The sequence below is a fragment of the Macaca mulatta genome, chromosome 14 (genome assembly GCF_049350105.2).
Source record: "Macaca mulatta isolate MMU2019108-1 chromosome 14, T2T-MMU8v2.0, whole genome shotgun sequence".
Taxonomy (NCBI): domain Eukaryota; kingdom Metazoa; phylum Chordata; class Mammalia; order Primates; family Cercopithecidae; genus Macaca; species Macaca mulatta.
The window spans coordinates 119,254,568-119,275,009 of record NC_133419.1 but is presented as its reverse complement, the minus strand read 5'-3'; the positions used below and the strand labels follow the sequence as shown (position 1 = coordinate 119,275,009).

At 43.0% G+C, this 20,442-nt stretch overlaps 1 protein-coding gene across 3 annotated transcripts in view; it reads right to left on the bottom strand.

Annotated features, from left to right (window-relative positions):
* The window catches only part of ARCN1 (archain 1), a 35,097-nt gene extending 18,710 nt beyond the window's left edge, over window positions 1-16,387 (bottom strand). Inside the window, exons 1-5 of one of the 3 annotated variants that reach the window (XM_077960469.1) lie at window positions 16,246-16,387; window positions 12,851-12,969; window positions 3,120-3,383; window positions 1,010-1,189; window positions 354-559 (exon numbers count right to left, since the gene is read on the bottom strand). In XM_077960469.1, the coding sequence (XP_077816595.1) occupies window positions 354-559; window positions 1,010-1,189; window positions 3,120-3,317 (584 nt within the window). In that variant the 5' untranslated portion in view covers window positions 3,318-3,383; window positions 12,851-12,969; window positions 16,246-16,387. 3 annotated transcript variants of the gene reach the window in all.
* Between the last annotated feature and the right edge of the window lie 4,055 nt (window positions 16,388-20,442).

Here is a 20,442-nt window from a genome sequence, read left to right as displayed (position 1 = left end):
TTGCATATAATTTCACGTAATTCACAGATTACCCCTAAAATCAATCTTTGAACATCAAGATTAAAAATCTACATTCCATAAAGCATTAAATATCCCTTTCTCTCCCACAATAAGGCAACTCTCATAGGAAATTGAGGTCATGACATAATTTATAACTCTCTTTTATACAAAAGGAAAAACATCACATTCAGATTTCTTCTTTATCCTCACATTTTATGTGGCCAAATTTAACATCATATCTTACTTCATCAAGTCCTTCATTATTTACAGCTTTCCAAGAAATCAGATTATCACTTCAAAGATAGACACATATACACCCGTCATCTGGCATTCTAAAGTACAATGGATTATACCTGGCTGGTGCAGGTGCCACTTTTGGTTTATCACTTTCAATGATGGTTTCTGTGATCATGGCAGCTGTGCTGCCTCCAGATACTGCAGAGCTGCCAAATCCGCCAAATCCTGGTGCTTTTTTGCCCTGTCTCTCTGCATCTCTTCGGGCCTGTTGTAATTCCTTTGCTTTACGACGCATCTCAGCCTTAGCTTCACGTTCTTGAGTCTACAGAAAAAGACATACATGAATGTAACTGGTTGTTTTTTTTTTTTTTTTGAGACAGGGTCTCACTCTGTGACAGAGGCTGGAGTGCAAGTGACACGATCACGGCTCACTGCAGCCTCAACTTCCTGGCCTCAAGTGATGCTCCCATGTCAGTCTCCCAAGTAGCTGGAACCCACAGGCACGTGCTACTATGCCTGGCTAATTTTTTTTTTTTTTCTAGAGACAGGGTCTCACTATGCTGTCCAGGCTGGTCTTGAACTCCTGGACTCAAGTGATCCTTCCACCTCTGCCTCCCAAAGTGCTGGGATTATAGGCATGAGCCACTGTGCCCAGCCTGGATGTAGCTTTGAATACAGTCTATACATGAGCAAGTAAAAATTGGAAAATCAGATTAGTGAAGCCTAAGAGGAAGATACACAAACAGATAGTCCCAGAGAAGATCCTATTTACCTCTCTGACGGCTCTAAACACCTTCTCCTCATGAGAATCCATTTCTGTGAAGGTTCTGATCTGTGCCAAGTTAACATTCTCCCGGTATCCCAGGGCAACAATTTCATCAAAAGCAAAAATCAAATCAAAACAGTGCTCAGATATTTCATTCTCTTCTAAGGCTCGGCAATATTCAGGGATCTAATCGTGGACACCAATAAAAAAGAAAGATTTAGAATTTATCAGCAGCTATATTTCCAAGTCTTATCCTTTAAATTACATAAATTTCAATAACCCAAATCCCTTAGCTACTTCTAGTCTTTATTTTATTTTTTGAGATGGAGCCTCACTCTGCTGCCCAGGCTGGAGTGCAGTGGCGCCATCTCGGCTCACTGCAACCTCCATCTCCCAGGTTCAAGCCATTCTCCTGCCTCAGCCTCCGGAGTAGCTGGGACTACAAGTGTATGCCACTACGCCCAGCTAATCTTTGTATTTTTAGTAGAGACAGGGTTTCACCATGTTGGCTCGGCTAGTGTTGAACTCCTGACCTCAGGTGATCTGCTTGCCTTGGCCTCCCAAAGTGCTGGGATTACAGGTGTGAGCCACTGGACCCAGCCTAAGACCTTAATTTTTTTTTTTTTTAAGACAAAGTCTCACTCTGTTGCCCAGGCTGGAGTGCAGTGGCACGATCTTGGCTCACTGCAACCCCCGCCTCCCGGGTTCAAGCAATTCTTGTGCCTCAGTCTGCTGAGTAATAGGATTTCAGGTGCCCACCACCACACCCAGCTAATTTTTTTGTATTTTTTGCTGAGTAGTAGGATTTCAGGTGCCCACCACCACACCCAGCTAATTTTTTTGTATTTTTAGTAGAGACGAGGTTTCACCATGTTGGTCAGGCTGGTCTCAAACTTCTGACCTCAGGTGATCCACCCATCTCGGCCTCCCAAAGTGCTGGAATTATAGGCGTGAGCCACTGCGCCCAAGACCCTGATTCTTACAGCCGGGTACAGTGGCTCATGCCTGTAATCCCAGCACTTTGGGAGGCCAAGAAAGGCAGATCACCCAAGGTCAGGAGTTCAACACTAGCCTGGCCAACATGGTGAAACCCTGTCTCTACTAAAAATACAAAAATTAGACAGGCATGGTGGTGCACATCCGTAATTTCACCTACTCAGGAGGCTGAGGCCAGAGAATTGCTTGAACCTGGGAGGCGGAGGTTGCAGTGAGCCGAGATTGTGCCACTGCACTCCAGCCTGGGCAAAAGCGAGATTCTGTCTCAAAAAAAAAAAAAAAAGGAATTGGGGTCTTGCTGTGTTGCCCACACTGAAGTATAATGCCTATTCACTTGAACTCCTGGCCTCAAGCAATCCTTCTGCCTCAGCCTCTTGAGTAGCTTGGACTACAGGCACATGCTACCGCACCTGGCCTTAGTCTTTTTTTTTTTGAGACAGAGTTTTGCTCTGTTGCCCAGGCTGAAGTGCAGTGGTATGATCTTGGCTCACTGCAACCTCTGTTCCCTGGGTTCATACCATTCTCTTGCCTCAGCCTCCCGAGTAGCTGGGACTACACGTGCCTGCCACCACGCCTGGCTAATTTTTTTTGTATTTTTTAGTAGAGACGGGGTTTCACCGTATTAGACAGGAGGGTCTCGATCTCCTGACCTTGTGATCCGCCTGCCTTGGCCTCCCAAAGTGCTGGGATTACAGGCGTGAGCCACCGTGCCCGGCCTTAGTCTTCATTTTAAGCAAGACTTTGGCATAAAGTCTTAAAGAGAAGTGTGTGTGTGTGTGTGTGTGTGTGTGTGTGTGTGTTTGGATCAGTAAGTCTTACCTAAAAAACATTATCTAAAAAGCACAACCAAACAAGTATCAGAACTAGAACGGCAGATTAGAACAACTGCTTAAGAACTGGGAAATGAAAGAGTAGTTCCCGTATTCTTTTGGGACACCTATATTCTAAGAGGACACCCAATAAATGTCTGCTGAATAAACAAGGAGCTGCAGCAGTAAGTCGCTGGGGTGGGGAGCAGGAGCCTGCAAACTGGTGAGCATCAGCTGCTTTGGAGGAAAAACTAGTTTCGCACAAAATGTAAAAAAAAAAGTGGAACCCAGTATTATAGCAGTACTCTTACCACTCTTGAGAAGAGCCTTAGGGTCTCCAAATCTTCTAAAATGTTGCTGTTTTTGGTAGTGATCAGTACCATATAGAGTTTCTCCATAGGCTGGTAGACATATCTTACACTCTCTGTTTCAACAAACGTATGTTGTTTTCCAGTGTTCATGAGCTTTGGAAAAGCTGCTAATAAGCCCTCAATCCGAGTTCGGGTCATTTCCACAAACTGTCGAGAGACAATAGCCTTTCCTGCTTTTGTGCAGACCGCTGCTGCCAACAGCACCTGCCAGGAACATATGCATAAATAAGTACTATTATTTCTTCACATCTGTTTTCTCAACATCCCAGGAAATGTTCCATAAAATGACATATTTATTTAGTGACAGAACTAGTAGTAGTATTATTTTTAAGACAGAGTCTCACTCTGTCACCCATGCCGGAGTGCAATGGCAAGATCACAGCTCACTGCAATCTCAAACTACTGGGCTCAAGAACTCCTGAGTAGCTAGGACTACAAGTGCGTGCCACCAAGCCTCGTTAATTTTTAAAAAGCTTTTAGTAGAGACAGTGTCTACTAAAAAAGTTTAGTAGAGACCACTATGTTTCCCAGGGTGGTCTTGAACTCTTAGATTCAAGCAATCCTCCTGCCTTGGCCTCCCAAAGTGCTGAGATTATAGGCGTGAGCTACCACGACCAGCTGACATGACGAGCAATAGAATACTGACTTTCACGGGCACAGTGAAACGCCTCCCGGGTTTACGCCATTCTCCTGACTCAGCCTCCCAAGTAGCTGAGTCACACTGACTTTCACACTGGCTCACACCTGTAAACCCAGCACTTTGGGAGGCCAAGGTGGATGGATTACTTGAGGTCAGGAGTTCGAGACCAGCCTGGCCAACATGGCAAAACCCCATCTCTACTAAAAATACAAAAATGAGCCAGGCATGGTAGCATGCACCTGTAATCCTAGCTACTCAGGAGGCTGAGGCACCAGAATTACTTGAACCCGGGAGGCAGAGATCGAGCCACTGCCCTCCAGCCTGGGCAACAGAGCAATACTCTGTCTTTAAAAAAAAAAAAAAAAAGAATGCTCAGTTTCAAACTTTTACTCCATTGTTCTTTTCATTGTAATACGTAATTTATAAGACAAAGCTAAGGTAGAGGAAACTAACGCTATTATTCCTGTTTTTCAATAACATACCTATAGAAAAACTGTGTAATGAAATGACCTTTTTCCAAGACCATACATATATTAATGAGTCTCCTGTGACTCAGAACTGGGTTGCTCTCTGCTTTGGCAAACCCACAAAGAACAGCTTAAAACTTTTTCTAAAAAGAGCACGATATTTCCAAGCCCATGCTGAAGTGTGATCAGGCAGATTAAAAATATTAAAGACATAAGAAGCCCCTTACATTTATTATTTTTATCTAGAATATGAACCCAAGCTACTGAGTCTAAATTTATCTTCTGCTCCTTGACTAACTTTCCCATTCACACTGTCTTACTCCCAGATATCCAAACAATCTGCAAAATAAAAATCTAAATGGCTCAATGTTTCACATAGGTTTTGATATTAGGCAATGATCAAGACCTAATAGCCCCCTATTTTAGCATCTGGCATTTCACTAAACAAAACAAATAAAGTACCAAAGGAAGCAGCGGAGACCTCAAATGCCATGAGCAGGGGAGTAAGAAAATTAAGTCCAGTCTCCTCAGTGCAGGAACCCAAGAGCTCATTCACAAGCACAAGTAACAAACACTATTAAAACATTTAGGAAGCCTCAATGCTAGGACATAACCTCTGAAATATCAAAATCCTACTGGTCAGGCTTCTTAGCTTTATAGAAAGCTCTACAGGTGAGTAGCTTGAAGAAAAACAAGTTAGCCAATTTAAATAAATATTCTTTTTTTTTTTTTTTTTTTGAGACGGAGTCTCGCTGTGTCTCCCAGGCTGGAGTGCAGTGGCGTGATCTCGGCTCACTGCAAGCTCCGCCTCCCGGGTTCACACCATTCTCCCGCCTCAGCCTCCCAAGTAGCTGAGACTACAGGCACCCGCCACCACGCCCGGCTAGTTTTTTGTATTTTTAGTAGAGACGGGGTTTCACCATGTTAGCCAGGATAGTCTCGATCTCCTGACCTCGTGATCCACCCGCCTCGGCCTCCCAAAGTGCTGGGATTACAGGCTTGAGCCACCGCGCCCGGCCTAAATAAATATTCTTATAGTTTCTTTCTTTTTTTTTTTTTTTTGAGACGGAGTCTCGCTCTGTCGCCCAGGCCGGAGTGCAGTGGCCAGATCTCAGCTCACTGCAAGCTCCGCCTCCCGGGTTTACGCCATTCTCCTGACTCAGCCTCCCGAGTAGCTGGGACTACAGGCACCCGCTACCTCGCCCAGCTAGTTTTTTTTTTTTTTTGTATTTTTTAGTAGAGACGGGGTTTCACCGTGTTAGCCAGGATGGTCTCAATCTCCTGACCTCATGATCTGCTCGTCTCAGCCTCCCAAAGTGCTGGGATTACGGGCTTGAGCCACTGTGCCCGGCCTAATATTCTTATAGTTTCAATACATCAATAGTTTTATATTATAGGAGAACATAACATCCTTATCCACTAAAAATAGGTAATTAGGGTATGTGGGAGACAATCACCATCATGCTTATTTCTCAACAGCAAGTGGTCCCGAATAGCTGGAACTACAGGCGCCTGCCACTACGCCCAGTTAATTTTTTTTTCTTATTTTAACTTCCTTTTAAGATGGAGTTTCACTCTTTTTGCCCAGGCTGGAGTGCAATGGCGTGATCGTAGCTCACGGCAACCTCCACCTCCCAGATTCAAGGAATTCTCCTGCCTCAGCCTCCCAAGTAGCTGGGATTACAGGTGCATGCCACCATACCCAGTTAATTTTGTATTTTTAGAACTTAGTACTCCTAAGTTCGATCACCTAAGGTCAAAGTGATCCACCCGCCTCAGCCTCCCAAAGTGCTGGGATTACAGGCATAAGCCAACGTGCTTATGCCCTTTTTAGGGCATAGGCCCTAAACAGTTTTTAAAAAGTAGTCTTGGGCCACGCACAGTGGCTCACACCTATAATCCCAGCACTTTGGGAGGCAGAGGCGGGTGGATCACCGGTGGCCAGGAGTTCGAGACCAGCCTGACCAACATGGAGAAACCCCATCCCTACTAAAAATACAAACACACATTAAAAGAGACTTAGACATGTCAGTCCATCACAATGTACAAATCAAATTTGAACAGTGATTGAATAATTGATAATACTAAAAAATTAATGCTAATTTTTAGGTGTGAAAATATGCTATCATAGTAATATATTTTTATGGAAGGAATACTTATATATTTTTTAAAAAGAGTTATGTAGTTTTGAATCCTTCCACAGTCTGTCATATTAAAGGTGCTCCCTCAATGACTATATTGAACTAAAAGAGTTGTCTGGGATACACCTTATCTTCAAACTATGCTAGTTTTGCATGTGGTAGCAACGAAAGGTCACTGGATTTAGTAATTATCCTGAGGATCAGAATTCACAATTTCTTTTTATTTTTTTGGAGACAGGGTCTCACTTTGTCACACAGGCTGGACTGCAATGGTGCGATCGTGGCTCACGTAGCCTCAACTTCTGGGCTTGAACAATCCTCCTGCCTCAGCCCCTTGAAAGGAGCTGGGACCATGGGCAGGTGCCACTACGCTTGGCAAATTTTTGTATTTTCAGTAGAGGTGGGGTTTCACCATGTTGCCCAGGCTGGTCTTGAACTCCTGGACTCAAGTGATCAGCCCACCCTGGCCTCCCGAAGTGCTGGAATTACAAGTATGAGTCACCACGCCTAGCCAGAACTCACAATTTCATGTGTTGAATATCAGTTATAAATATTCCTTTTAAAAGTAACTGTCCTAATATTATATAAATGGGTTTTTATGACTTGGGATAAAATTTCCCAAACTGCCAACATATCACACATGGATTCAAAACTGCTAAATAGCAAACTGATGATTCAAAAAGTGGCCCAAGTGATATGATGTTCATAAAGAATCTAGACAAAATTGCTTTATAAATATAAAAATGGAAAAAATTATTTCTAAATTAAGATTTATGTAATTTAAAACATATATGTAAATTATTAACTATTTTAAGAACATATTGGACTATTTTTGATATTTTTTTAAAGTACAATTTCCATTTTATTTTTCTCCAGAGAATAGTCTGTCTTCAGTCTTTAAGGACTCAGCTCCCTACATGGGCTTTGGTGGGGGACATGGGGCAGCAATCTGTAGGTCTAAATTGGGGAGGGGGTGTTTGGTTCTTGCGAGCTTCACGAGATTGATTCCTGACTACTTTGCTGTGAATTGCACAACTCACACAGTAATGTAGCTTCACATACAGCTTGGGAAGCACATAGGCATCGAAGATGCTCGCTTCAGAAATGTCCCTGACTGCTGCTGTGGGACTATGTTTTGAATGACGAATTTCTTAATGGCCTTGTCCTTGGGCACACATCGAGCACAGTTAGTGCAGCGAATAGGCCGCATGTGGCCGCGGCCCGTTTTGGCATGACCGTTGTTCCTTCTTTTCTTTGTCATCTTGGAGGCACGGACCGAAGACAGGAGTTTTTTGGTTTTATTTTTCGTTTTTTTTCTTTTTTAAAAGACAGAGTTTTGCTCTTATTGCCCAGGCTGGAGTACAATGGCAAGATCTTGGCTCACTGCAACTTCCGCCTCCTAGGTTCAAGCGATTCTCCTGCCTCAGCCTCCCAAGTAGCTGGCATTACAGGCACCACCACCACGCCCAGCTAATTTTTTTTGTATTTCTAGTAGACATGGGGTTTCACCATATTGGTTGGCCAAGCTGGTCTCGAATGCCCGACCTCAGGGGATCCACCCAGCTCAGCCTCTGAAAGTGCTGAGATTACAGGTGTGAGCCACCGCGCCCGGACTATTTTTGTTACATTCTTCAAAGTTTATATAATTGGCAAAAAGCTTTTCTTCTTAATAGTCTCATCAGAAAAGTGGGGAATTCCCTTATATTTGGGATCATATCACATTGGTTTCTCCTCTTCCCAAAGACTGAGTTAGAATTAGTGTCCCAAATTTGCAAAGAACCAAGCTGATATATCAGAAAAACTAAATGACTGGGAGTGAGAAAATCTATATTCTAGTTTTGTTATTCTATTTACCATCTGTCTGACCTTCAGTTACTCAACCTCTCTTAACCTCGTTTCTTTTCCTATAAAATGCAGCATTATCTAATGACCTTATAAGCTATTATGAGGGCCAAATGACTATAATGAAACTGTACTTCAAAAGTGCTATACAACTTGTAGCACATATATTCATGATGTAAAACAGCACCATTAGTAATAACAAACATGCATCTCATGAAAAAAAATTATGTCACTTCAAGGTGATGGATTTTCTTTTTTTATTAAAAAAAAAAAAAAAAAAAGTAGAGACGGGGTTTCGCCATGTTGTCCAGGCTGCTCTCAAACTCCTGGGCTAAAGTGATCTGCACACCTCAGCCTTCCAAAGTGCTGGGATTACAAGTGTGAGCCACAGCATCCGGCCAAGGCAATGGATTTTTGTCTTTGTCAATATTTTGATATTCAAATAATGAATATTGATTCTCCCCCCAAAATTTTACATATAGTTTCAGGGAATGCATTGATCCTCCAGAGAAGTTATTCTCAATGGCCCACAGAAAATCCCCTCATGCAATGAGAGATATTATTAATAAATGGGAGCATATTGTAAATGTAATCCCTGTAGGGCCTCCTATCCTTAAAAGTTTGAGAATCACAGCTCTAGGAAGTTATGGTCCTCTATGTTAGAATTTTATGAGGTTCTTAAGGAATAAGACAAATCAAATGCACATCTAAAGAAAGGACAGCTCAGACCAAAACTTCAGACCTATATAAACATGCTGCATTTAATAGAAATCCCATATCTAATAATAAAACTGTTAGAAACAATGTTTACAGGCTCAAGGGTAGTTCTTAGGTTTCCAACTAGAGTTAAAAACACCTCTATACCATACAGGTAAAATGTAGGTAAAAACATCAAAGGCAACTTGAAAGGGAAAAAGGAACAAAAAGGTGTATGTTACTATCCACTTTCTTTATTTTTTGAGAGAGTGTCTCACTCTGTAGTCCAGGCTGGAGTGTAGTGGTACCATCTCAGCTCACTGCAAGCTCTGCCTCCTGGGTTCAAGAAATTCTCGGCCGGGCGCGGTGGCTCAAGCCTATAATCCCAGCACTTTGGGAGGCCGAGACGGGCGGATCACGAGGTCAGGAGATCGAGACCATCCTGGCTAACACGGTGAAACCCCGTCTCTACTAAAAATTACAAAAAACTAGCCGGGCGAGGTGGCAGGCGCCTGTAGTCCCAGCTACTCGGGAGGCTGAGACAGGAGAATGACGTAAACCCGGGAGGCGGAGCTTGCAGTGAGCTGAGATCCGGCCACTGCACCCCAGCCTGGGCGGCAGAGTGAGACTCCGTCTCAAAAAAAAAAAAAAAAAAAAAAAAAAAAAGAAATTCTCATGCCTCAGCCTCCCGAGCAGCTGGGACTACAGGTGCAGGCCAGCACCACCAAGCCTGGCTAATTTTTCTATTTTTAATAGAGACAGGGTTTCGTCATGTTGGCCAGGCTGGTCTCCAACTCCTGGCCTCAAGTCATCTGCACGCCTTGGCCTCCAAAGTGTTGGGATTACAGGAGTGTGCCACTGCACCCGGCCCATCCACTTTACTGTTGAGCACGTTCAAAAACTAATTATAGGTACTGGTAATCTCCATTTTTGTGATGTTATAAGAATTAACTAAGTAATTATTTATTGAACACCTACTATGCATACAACATGCTTTCTGAGAATTAAGATGACACAGACTAGCATTCTGCCTACAAGAAGCTTAATAGGGATAAGACACAAATGCAAGTCCCTGTAATGTATGGCAGAATGTGTTAAGTAACATAAGAGAGTCACTGATAAAAGTGCGTAGAAATTTAGAGGAAGAGATTACTTCCAGCTGGTAAGGTCAGGGATGACTTGATAGAACAAACAGCATTTAGACAGGGAGCGGTGGCTCATGCCTTAATCTCTGCACTTTGGGAGCCAGGGGTGGGCGGATTACCTGAGGTCAGGAGTTAGAGACCAGCCTGGTCAAAAAGGTAAAACCCTGTCTCTACCAAAAAATATAAAAAATTAGCCGAGTGTGGTGGTGCACGCCTGTAGTCCCAGCTACTGGGGAGAGTGAGGTGGGAGGATTGCTTGAACCTGGGAGGCGGAAGTTGCAGTAAGCCGAGATCACACCACTTTACTCCAGCCTGGGCTACAAAGTGAGACTCTGCCTCCAAAAAAAAAAGGAAACAGCATTTAAATCATGCTTTAATGAATTCCAGGATTGTTTTTTTGTTTTTTTTGTTTTTTTTTTTTGAGACGGAGTCTCACTCTGTCGCCCAGGCTGGAGTGCAGTGGGTTTGATCTCAACTCACTGCAAGCTCCGCCTCCCGGGTTCACGCCATTCTCCTGTCTCAGCCTCCCGAGTAGCTGGGACTACAGGTGCCCGCCACCTCGCCCGGCTAGTTTTTTGTATTTTTTTAGTAGAGACGGGGTTTCGCCGTGTTAGCCAGGATGGTCTTGATCTCCTGACCTCATGATCCGCCCGTCTCGGCCTCCCAAAGTGCTGGGATTACAGGCGTGAGCCACCGCGCCCGGCCTCCAGGATTGTTTTGAGACAGAGTCTTGCTCTATTGCCCAAGCTGTAGTGCAGTGGTGTGATCTCAGCTCAGTGCAGCCTCAACATTCTGGGCTCAGGTGATTCTCCCACTTCAGCCTCCCAGGTATCTGGGACTACAGGCACATGCCACCACACCTGGCTACTTTTTATATTTTTCTGTAGAGACAGGGTTTTGCCATGTTGCCCAGGCTGGTCTCAAACTCCCAACCTCAAGTGATCCACCTGCCTCGGCCTCTCAAAGTGCTGGGATTACAGGCATGAACCACCACACCTGGTCAGAATTCCAGAATTTCATATGTCAAGATGAAGAAAGCAGTAGGGTAAAATCATATGTCTCTCTTTGAGTCATTCCATTATCCAGATACAAGCAAAACAAGGCTTCCAAAGTAGGACCAAAGTTCCCCATACTAAGTATAGCATAAATATCAAAACATCCAGGACACCACAAATCACAGGTTCTAGGCAGTTGACATAGGTCTCTCTGTTATAGCTACTAACACGGCTAGAACGTATGGTCACCTCTAAACATGATAAATTTATCCTATCCTAAATTAACATTTGTCTTCTTAAAGTTCTTGAAATAATAAACCTCTTCATATCAATGTTTACTGGTTTAACAATTATTAAAATATAGCATATACTAAAAGGTAAGTTAACAATTTTCCCTATTGAAATTTGATCTGATTTTCTCCGAGGAAGAATTAATAAACATGATTACAAAGTTTTTGTTTTTTTAACATTTTTGGAAAAAAACATTCCAGATCTAAAAGGTTGATTGTCTTGATTGTCTTATAGATGTGAAAACTGAGGGCCCATAAGTTAGATGATCTCTCCAGGACTGCTTAAAAAAAAAAAAAATTCCCCCATTAAATTAAGCTTTGCCAAACAACTTTTAATAACTCTTACATGGTTTGAGTACACTATCTTTGGACTAAATAACAACTCTCTGCTACACAGACTTAACTACATGAATTGTTAAGTGCCTCAAGTTAAGAAACCTGGAGAATTAGGTTTCTGTTCTGCCTTTGCCACTAATCATGTGACCTTGGATAAGTCACTTAATTGATTATTGAAATATCCCTAAAGTAGGACGTTAGTTTATATGAAATCCAAAGTGCTGTGCCTTTAAAGTTCTATAAGTCTAAGCATTTGAAAACTACAGTAACAGAAAAAAAAAAACAAACACAGTGACAGAAAACGTACAAACTTCCATTTTATACCCACTGCTCCAGTTCTAACCACTTTGGAACAATATTTTATGTTAGTATTAGGCTGCAAGACGGCAAACTGTCTAACCATAACAAATTGTGTGTGCAAGAGAGGTACAAGAATAACAGGTGGTATAATAATTCAGCATAAATATGCACAACTCTCTCTCAAAAAAAGTCAAGTTCTTTCTTGAACCTCTAAATGCTTCAGGATTCCTTACTTTCAGAATTATAGTCACCTTCTCCTTTGTAATTCACTGCAATATTTTATACACACACACACACGATTCATGGCCATACTAAGGCTAGTTTCTATAATTGTCAGGGAGGACTGTTCTGTCTTTCCTATTTACGTGAAACTATTATAGATAAAATCAGAAAGAAGATTACAATAAAATGTAGACCACATACAAAACCTAAAACTTGAAAAGTAATTCACTCAGTGAGGGTTTTAAATCCATCACATTTCTATTCTAAAACAAAAGCTTGTAGAGAATTAAAACACACACACACACACCCATTATCAGTTTCTGCAGTGAACTTCTATATGAAGACATAAATAGATGGCAAATCAATGGAAACTCAAGAGAATCATTTTCATTCTCTGCTGTCCTCTCAAAACACAATTAAAAAGATACATAAAGAATACAGTGCTGGGCATGGTGGCTCAATCTGTAATTCCAACACTTTGGGAGGCTGAGGTGGGAGGATCACTTGAGGTCAGGAGTTCAAGACCAGCCTGGCCAACATGGTGAAACCACATTTCTACTAAAAATAGAAAAATTAGCTGGAGATGGTGGCACATACCTGTAATCTCAGCTACTTGGGAGGCTGAGGCAGAATAGCTTGAACCTGGGGGGCACAGATTGAAGGGAGCCAAGATCGCGCCACTGCACTCCAGCCCTGGTGACAGAGTAAGATTCCGTCTCAAAAAAAAAAAAAAGAATACAATAGCTGTGCTGCTGCTGTATCATATATGAAAAAAAGGGGCTGGGCGCGGTGGTTTACGCCTGTAATCCCAACACCTTGGGAGGCCGAGGGCAGATCACAAGGTCAAGAGATAGAGACCATCCTGGCCAACATGGTGAAACCCTGTCTCTACTAAAAATACAAAAAATTAGCTGGGCATGGCGGCATGCGACTGTAGTCCCAGCTACTCAGGAGGCTGAGGCAGGAGGATAGCTTGAACGCGGGAGGTGGAGGTTGCAGTGAGCTGAGATTGTGCCGCTGCACTCCAGCCTGGAGACAGAGTGAGACTCAGTCTCGAAAACCAAACAAACAAGAAAAAAGGTCAGAACATGTTCTCATTAATTTGCAGAATACAAGAAAAAGATCAAATCAAGGCCCGCATGTCTACAGTCCCAGCTACTCGGGAGATGGAGGTGGGAGGATCGCTTGAGGCTAGGAGTTTCAGGCCACAGTGCACTGTGATAGTGCCTGTGAATAGCCACTGCCCTCCAGCCTGGGCAACATAGTGAGACCCTGTCTCTTAAAAATATAAGTAAATCAAAAGATGCCTTTCTTTGTACTTTACTTTATGATGAAGTCATGAGAAGGCATTTGTTTTTGCATTTGTTCACTTATTTATCTATTGGAACTTTGCAGTCTAGGACATTGTGCACTTCAATAACTAAAGCCAAAAGGAATTTATTTTTAAAAAATCAATGTTTATGTACTGATATCTGCAACTTACTTTTTTTTATTTATTTATTTTTTTTTGGAGACGGAGTCTCGCTCTGTCGCCCAGGCTGGAGTGCAGTGGCCAGATCTCAGCTCACTGCAAGCTCCGCCTCCCGGGTCTACGCCATTCTCCTGCCTCAGCCTCCCGAGTAGCTGGGACTACAGGCGCCCGCCACCTCGCCCGGCTAGTTTTTTTTTTTTTTTTTTTTTTTGAGACGGAGTCTCGCTCTGCCGCCCAGGCTGGAGTGCAGTGGCCGGATCTCAGCTCACTGCAAGCTCCGCCTCCCGGGTTCACGCCATTCTCCTGCCTCAGCCTCCCGAGTAGTTGGGACTACAGGCGCCCGCCACCGCGCCTGGCTAGTTTTTTTGTATTTTTTAGTAGAGACGGGGTTTCACCGTGTTAGCCAGGATGGTCTCGATCTCCTGACCTCGTGATCCGCCCGTCTCGGCCTCCCAAAGTGCTGGGATTACAGGCTTGAGCCACCGCGCCCGGCCAACTTACTTTGAAATGTATATTTTTTTTAATGGAGAGAGGGATGGATGGATGGTTAGATGCATGATGAAATATAGTGAAATGTTAGTTACAGAATCTAGCTGGTGGTTACACGGGTATTCACTACAAAGTCCTTTCAACTTTTCCAGATGTTTGAAAATTTCATAATGAAATGTTGAGCTAAAATAAATTGCTAGAAGTTTTGATACAACTTTCAGATCAATATTTCACCCTATCTGGACATTTCTACTGTCCAGGGATATGTTTGTAAAGGAGCAGGACCCAAAAACATTACACAGAAATAACACCAATGTCTTAAGATTCTACAGAGCAGAATGTACTGAGATAAATTATTCTCCAGAGTACACAAATCTGTGGGTATCTGGATCATGCTAAGTCCCAAATAATTCAGAAATATGTGACACAACTCTATGTATACGTACACATGTCAAAATAGCATGCAAAAGTTATATTTTATATATATCATGTAGGGCTTTACCATCCCTCAGTTATCAATGAATTAAAAATACTAAATTCCAATAACCTTTTAACAAATAAGATTTTTATAAAGATTATCTATATCTGGTTTACATAATACAAGACCTTAACTTTACCATTAAAATAAAAATATGCTCTAAAATGCACTATTAATTCCAGGGTGTAAACAGGAACTGAGTTTCAAAATCACTAACCAAATACAGGACCTCCTGGAGAAACTGAAAATACAAGTTTCTGTAAATTTTACGTCCAACACAAAAATTTTAGGAGGCAAACCTGTTTGATGCAATTTATATACCTGAGGCTGAGAAAAGCTGTTCAGTGGCTTAAAGCTCAAGCATGAGTTCCCCCCATTATCCAAGTTCTTATCTACAGGGTTGTCAATAGAACTGATTAGGATTGGCACCAAATTACATTCTGTCATCTCTCAGGTACACTGGACGATGTTTTAAATCAAGTTATCTATTGACAAAAAAATAAAAAAGAACAGAACAGAATATCCTTCAAAAGATTAAAGGACATAAGGTGCACTGAAAAATAAACTACTAGCTTTTTTGAAACCAAAGAATGTCTACTACTTTATGAATATCTACAAATCACAGCGATAAAGGAAGATTGAGTGATGTCAGCAGTTCTAATTTCCTCCATCCTCAACCACATTAACCTTTCTCATCCTTGTAACAGATGAGTATACAAACATAACGCATGTGAAGACAAGTAACTGGTCTCAGAGGATAACTCACCCCTCTTACTCCTCCTCCTGTGAGACATCTGACTACGACATGCCACATACACATTTTACTTCATCTGAACAATAAGTTGCTTGAAGGCAAACCCTGTGTTCTCTGGAACTTGCTCACATTTTCCCAGTGGTCTACACAGTGTATGTACCCTGAGTCACACTAACAAATGGACACAAGTGAGTTCTACGGAAGTAGTGGAAGGTTTCAGGGACACTTGGGTCCTATAAATTAATGTTAGAAGTTACTCCTTTCCGCTCTGTGTCTCCATTTCTCCCTTCTGAACAAACAAAAGAAAAATTTCTGGACACCAGTGGATTTGCATTTCGAGTTATCAACGGCCTAGCAAATACCGGGGGTGGGAGACAAGCTGGTTAACAAGAAGGACCAGAACCTCCGGAGACAGGCCCAGCTTGCTGAACCTAAGCGCCAGGGAACCGGCAGGACAGCATCAGTTCCGAGGTCCGCAGCCTGGGACCCGCACCACCACCACGAAGTTCTCGCAGGCAAAAACGCCGGGCCGTCTCAGGGGCAGGTCCCAGCAGACGAGGGAGTCCAGCTGGTTGGGGGGTGGTGGGGAAGCGGGCACGACGACAGATGGACTGAAGTCAGCTCCGTCGGATCTCCAGGAGACCGGGCACAGGAGGCCACATTGCTCCCAGAGCCCCGAGCAAAGCACCCGGCCCTAGACCCTCAGGGCGGGGCTCCTCCGGCCCCGGCCCCAGGCCCGCCGACAGGGAGAGACTGTGAGGCTCGGACCCCAGGAGTTCGGGTCCTGGCTCGGATCTTACCATGGTGAGGGCGGTGGTGGGGCGCGCCCGCTCTCCGGCTCCACTGGGGATAGGGGGAGGGTCTGGGGAAGGGGAGCACGGGCCGCTCTGGATCTGCTGCCCGCTTGACAGGAGCCGCTGCCGCTTCGCCTTTTGCCAAGATGGCGGCCCCGAGCCACGTCTTCAACCGGAAGCGGCGGAGGTCAAAGGGCGGGGCGGGGCGGGGCCTGCGGGCTGGGGAAATTGAGGGTACCCTGCTCGGGTTAAGACTGTGCCCAGGAGGTGTAGGGAGCGTTCACCCCCCGACTGTGGAACCTTATATCTCTGCCGTTTCACTGTCATCGCCTTCATTTATTTTGCGTCACATCTTACAGTTTATTAAGCCGCTGGCACAGCCACTATTATTTAATAAATATACAAGATAACCCGTGTGCATAAAGGACTAGTATCCGGAATATATATAAATAAAAAAATTTTTTTTTTTTTGAGATGGAGTCTCACTCTGTCGCCCACTCTGTCGCAATAGGGCGATGTCGGCTCACTGCAACCTCCGCTTCCCACGTTCAAGGGGTTCTTCTGCCTCAGCCTCCCGAGTAGCTGGAATTACAGGCACGGGCCACTACGTTCGGCTGTTTTTTGTAGTTTTAGTGGAGAAGGGGTTTTGCCATGTCGGCCAGGCTGGTCTCGAGCTCCTGACCCCAAGTGATCCACCCGTCTCAGCCTCCCAAAGTGCTGGGATTACAGGCGTGAGCCCCCGCGCCCAGCCTAAGAACTCTTATAACTCAGCAATAAGAAGACAAATACAGTATTCCTGTCTAAAAATGGGCTTCATCTGCAAAATGGAGAGAGTAGAAAACAAAAAATTAAAATGAGCAAAAGATCTGAATAGATATGTGTCCAAAGAAGATATGTAAATGGCTAATATGCACATTAAGAAATGTTGAATATCCTTAGGGAAATGGAAATCAGACCCATGGTGAGATACCACTTCACACCCACTAGGATGGCTATCATAATAATTGTTGGTGAGGATGAATGTGAAATAGTGCAGCCACGTTGGAAAAGAGTTTGGCAGTTCCTCAAAAAGTTAAACAAAATTGCCATATGACTGAGCAATTCTACTCATAGGTACATACCCAGGAGAACTGAATATATGTCAACACAAAAATGTGTACCCTAATGTTCATAGCAACTTTATTCATAGTAGCCAGAAAGTGGAGACAATCCAAACAAATCCATTCATCAATAGATGTGGCATATATATGGAATGGAATATTATTTAATCACAAAATAGAATAAGGTACTGACATGCTACAATATGGATGAACCTTGAAAATATTATGTGAAAAAAGACAGATACAATGGGGCACTCATACATGATTCAATTAATATGAAAGATCCAGAACAGAAGAAAACCCACAGAGACAGAAACTAGCTTAGTGGTTTCCAGGGGCTCAGGAATGGTAGGAATAGGGACTGAGAGCTAATTAGTGTGAGATTTATTTCTGAAATAATTAAAACATTCTGGAATTAAGCCAGGCATGGTGGCATGATCCTAGAGTCCCAGCTGCTTGGGAGGCTGAGTTGGGAGGATGGCTTGAGACCAGGGGTTAAAGGTCAGCCTGTGCAAAATAGTGAGACTTAGACTCTTAAAACAAAAACAAACAAACAAAAAATAGTAGTTCTGGAACTAGATAGAGGCAAATATACTAAAAACCACTAAATTGTATACTTTTAAAAGGTGAATTTTTATGATTTGTAAATTATATCTTTAAAAAAAAAACATGCACAGGAAGCAGGGCAGTTGTGCTTATGTCCATTTTGTATATGAAGAAAATGATGAAAAGTTTAAGGGACTTACCCAAAGTTTCTAAACCAGTATATGATGGAACCAGGACTCAAACTCTGTTCTTGTGATTCTCATGTTATTTCTTGTATGCCAAATTTCAGATTTTTCAGAGTATAGCTGATTCAGTAGTTCATCCTTAAATCATTTTATCCCACATCCTTAGCTCAACCCAACAGCACTCACCCATATTAAACCTGTATGTCCACAATTAAGTATAATAGCAACTTTTAATTGAGTGCTTAATTTGTGTCAGGTACTTTACACATGTTATTTCCAATCCTTTACAACAATCCAAATAAAGATACTGAGGATCAAAAAAGTTAAGCATTTGTCCAAACTCACACAACTAGTAAGTGGTAGAGCCAAGTTCAAAGTCAGTTTTTTCCTGGCTGGGCAGGGTGGCTTATGCCTGTAATCCCAGCACTTTGGGAGGCTGAGGTGGATGCAAGAGATCAAGACCATCCTGGCCAACATGGTGAAACCTCATCTCTCCTAAGAGTACAAAAAAAAAAAAAAAAAAATTAGCTGGGCGTGGTGGTGTGTGGCTATAGTCCCAGCTACTCGGTGGGAGAATCGCTTGAACCCGGCAGGCAGAGATTACAGTGAGCTGAGGTCTCACCCCTGTATTCCAGCCTGGGCAACAGAGTGAGACCCTGTCTCAAAAAAAAAAAAAGTGACAATGGGTACAAGCTTTCTTTAGGGGATGATGAAATGTCCTAAAAAAGATAACAACTGTACACATTTATGGGGTAAATTTTTATTTATTATTTATTATTTACTTATTTATTTTGAGATGGAATCTCGTTCTGTTGCCCAGGCTAGAGTGCAGTGGTGCCATCTCAACTCACTGTAACCTGTGCCTCCCGGGTTCAAGCGAGTCTCCTGTCTCAGCCTCCCGAGTAGCTAGGATTACAGGCATGCACCACCACACCTGACTAATTTTTGTATTTTTAGTAGAGACGAGGGTTTCCCCATGTTGGTCAACTGGTCTTGAACTCCTGACCTCAGGTGATCCACCCGCCTCGGCCTCTCAAAGTGCTAGTATTACAGGCATGAGCCATCTCGCCTGGAGAAATTTTAATTTTTGTTACTTAAGCAGACATGTTTTAAGAAAGATGGAAACAAATTCTTATTTTTTTAGAAAAGTAAAAATCCTGTTAGAAACTATTGCCTTATTGCGGCACCTTCCAGGTCTTCTGACTTGGATCTCAGAAGCTGTGCAAGACCAATTGATGCTGATTCTTCGGAAATATAACTGTAACTGAATTAAACCACAGAAGAAAAATCAACCTTGTAAGCATTCTTCTCGAGGAGTCCCATAGTGGCAGTATATTATAATGGTTAAAAGCAGAGACTTAGGAATCAGACTGACCTATGTTTGGCTGCTGTTTTCAGGACTTATTAGCTGAGTGACTTCAGGCAAGTTACTTTAACTGTCTAAGCCTCAATTACCTAATCTGTAAATTGGCGGTAACATCTATTTCATAAGGTTGTGAAGTAAATTAGATGATATAATCTAAGTGCTCCCCTGCAAAAAATCTAAGTGCTCCTACATAGTAAGTATTCCACATTACATATCCACTATTACGAGCAAAATACATCACAAAATTTTTTTTAATGCAGTTCCATTTTTGACTATCAGTATCCCAGAAAAGGTGTCTCTCATTTTTAAAAGCCACTTTCCTTGTTTTCCTCTGGCAGGTTTTCAGGATCAAATTTCCAATATTATTTTCTTTTTAAAATTTATTATTATTATTTTGAGATGGAGTCTCGCTCTGTCACCCAGGCTGGAGTGCAGTGGCGCGATCTTGGCTCACCACAACCTTTGCCTCCCAGGTTCAAGCAATTTTCCTGCCTCATCCTCCTGAGTAGCTGGGATGACAGGTGCACACCACCATGCCCAGCTAATTTTTGTGTTTTTAGTAGAGATGGGGGTTTCACCATGTTGGTCAGGCTGGTCTCAAACTCCTAACCTTGTGATCCACCCACCTTGGCCTCCCAAAGTGCTGGGATTACAGGTGTGAGCCACCGTGCCCAGCCAAAAAATTATTATTATGATTCATTATTTATATTTGAGATGGGGTCTCGATCTGTTGCCCAGGCTGGAGTGAATGCAATGGTCCAATCTCGGTTCACTGCAACCTCTGCCTCCCTGGCTCAAGCAATCCTCCTGCTTCAGCCTCCCGAGTGGCTAGCACTACAGGCGTCTGCCACCACACCTGGCTAATTTTTTTTTAATTTTTAATTTTTATTTTTAATAGAGTGGAGAGGGGCGTTTCTCGCTATGTTGCTCTAGCTGGTCTCAAACTCCTGAACTCAAGCAATCCTCCCGCCTCCGCCTCCTGAAGCGCTGGGATTACAGGCATGAG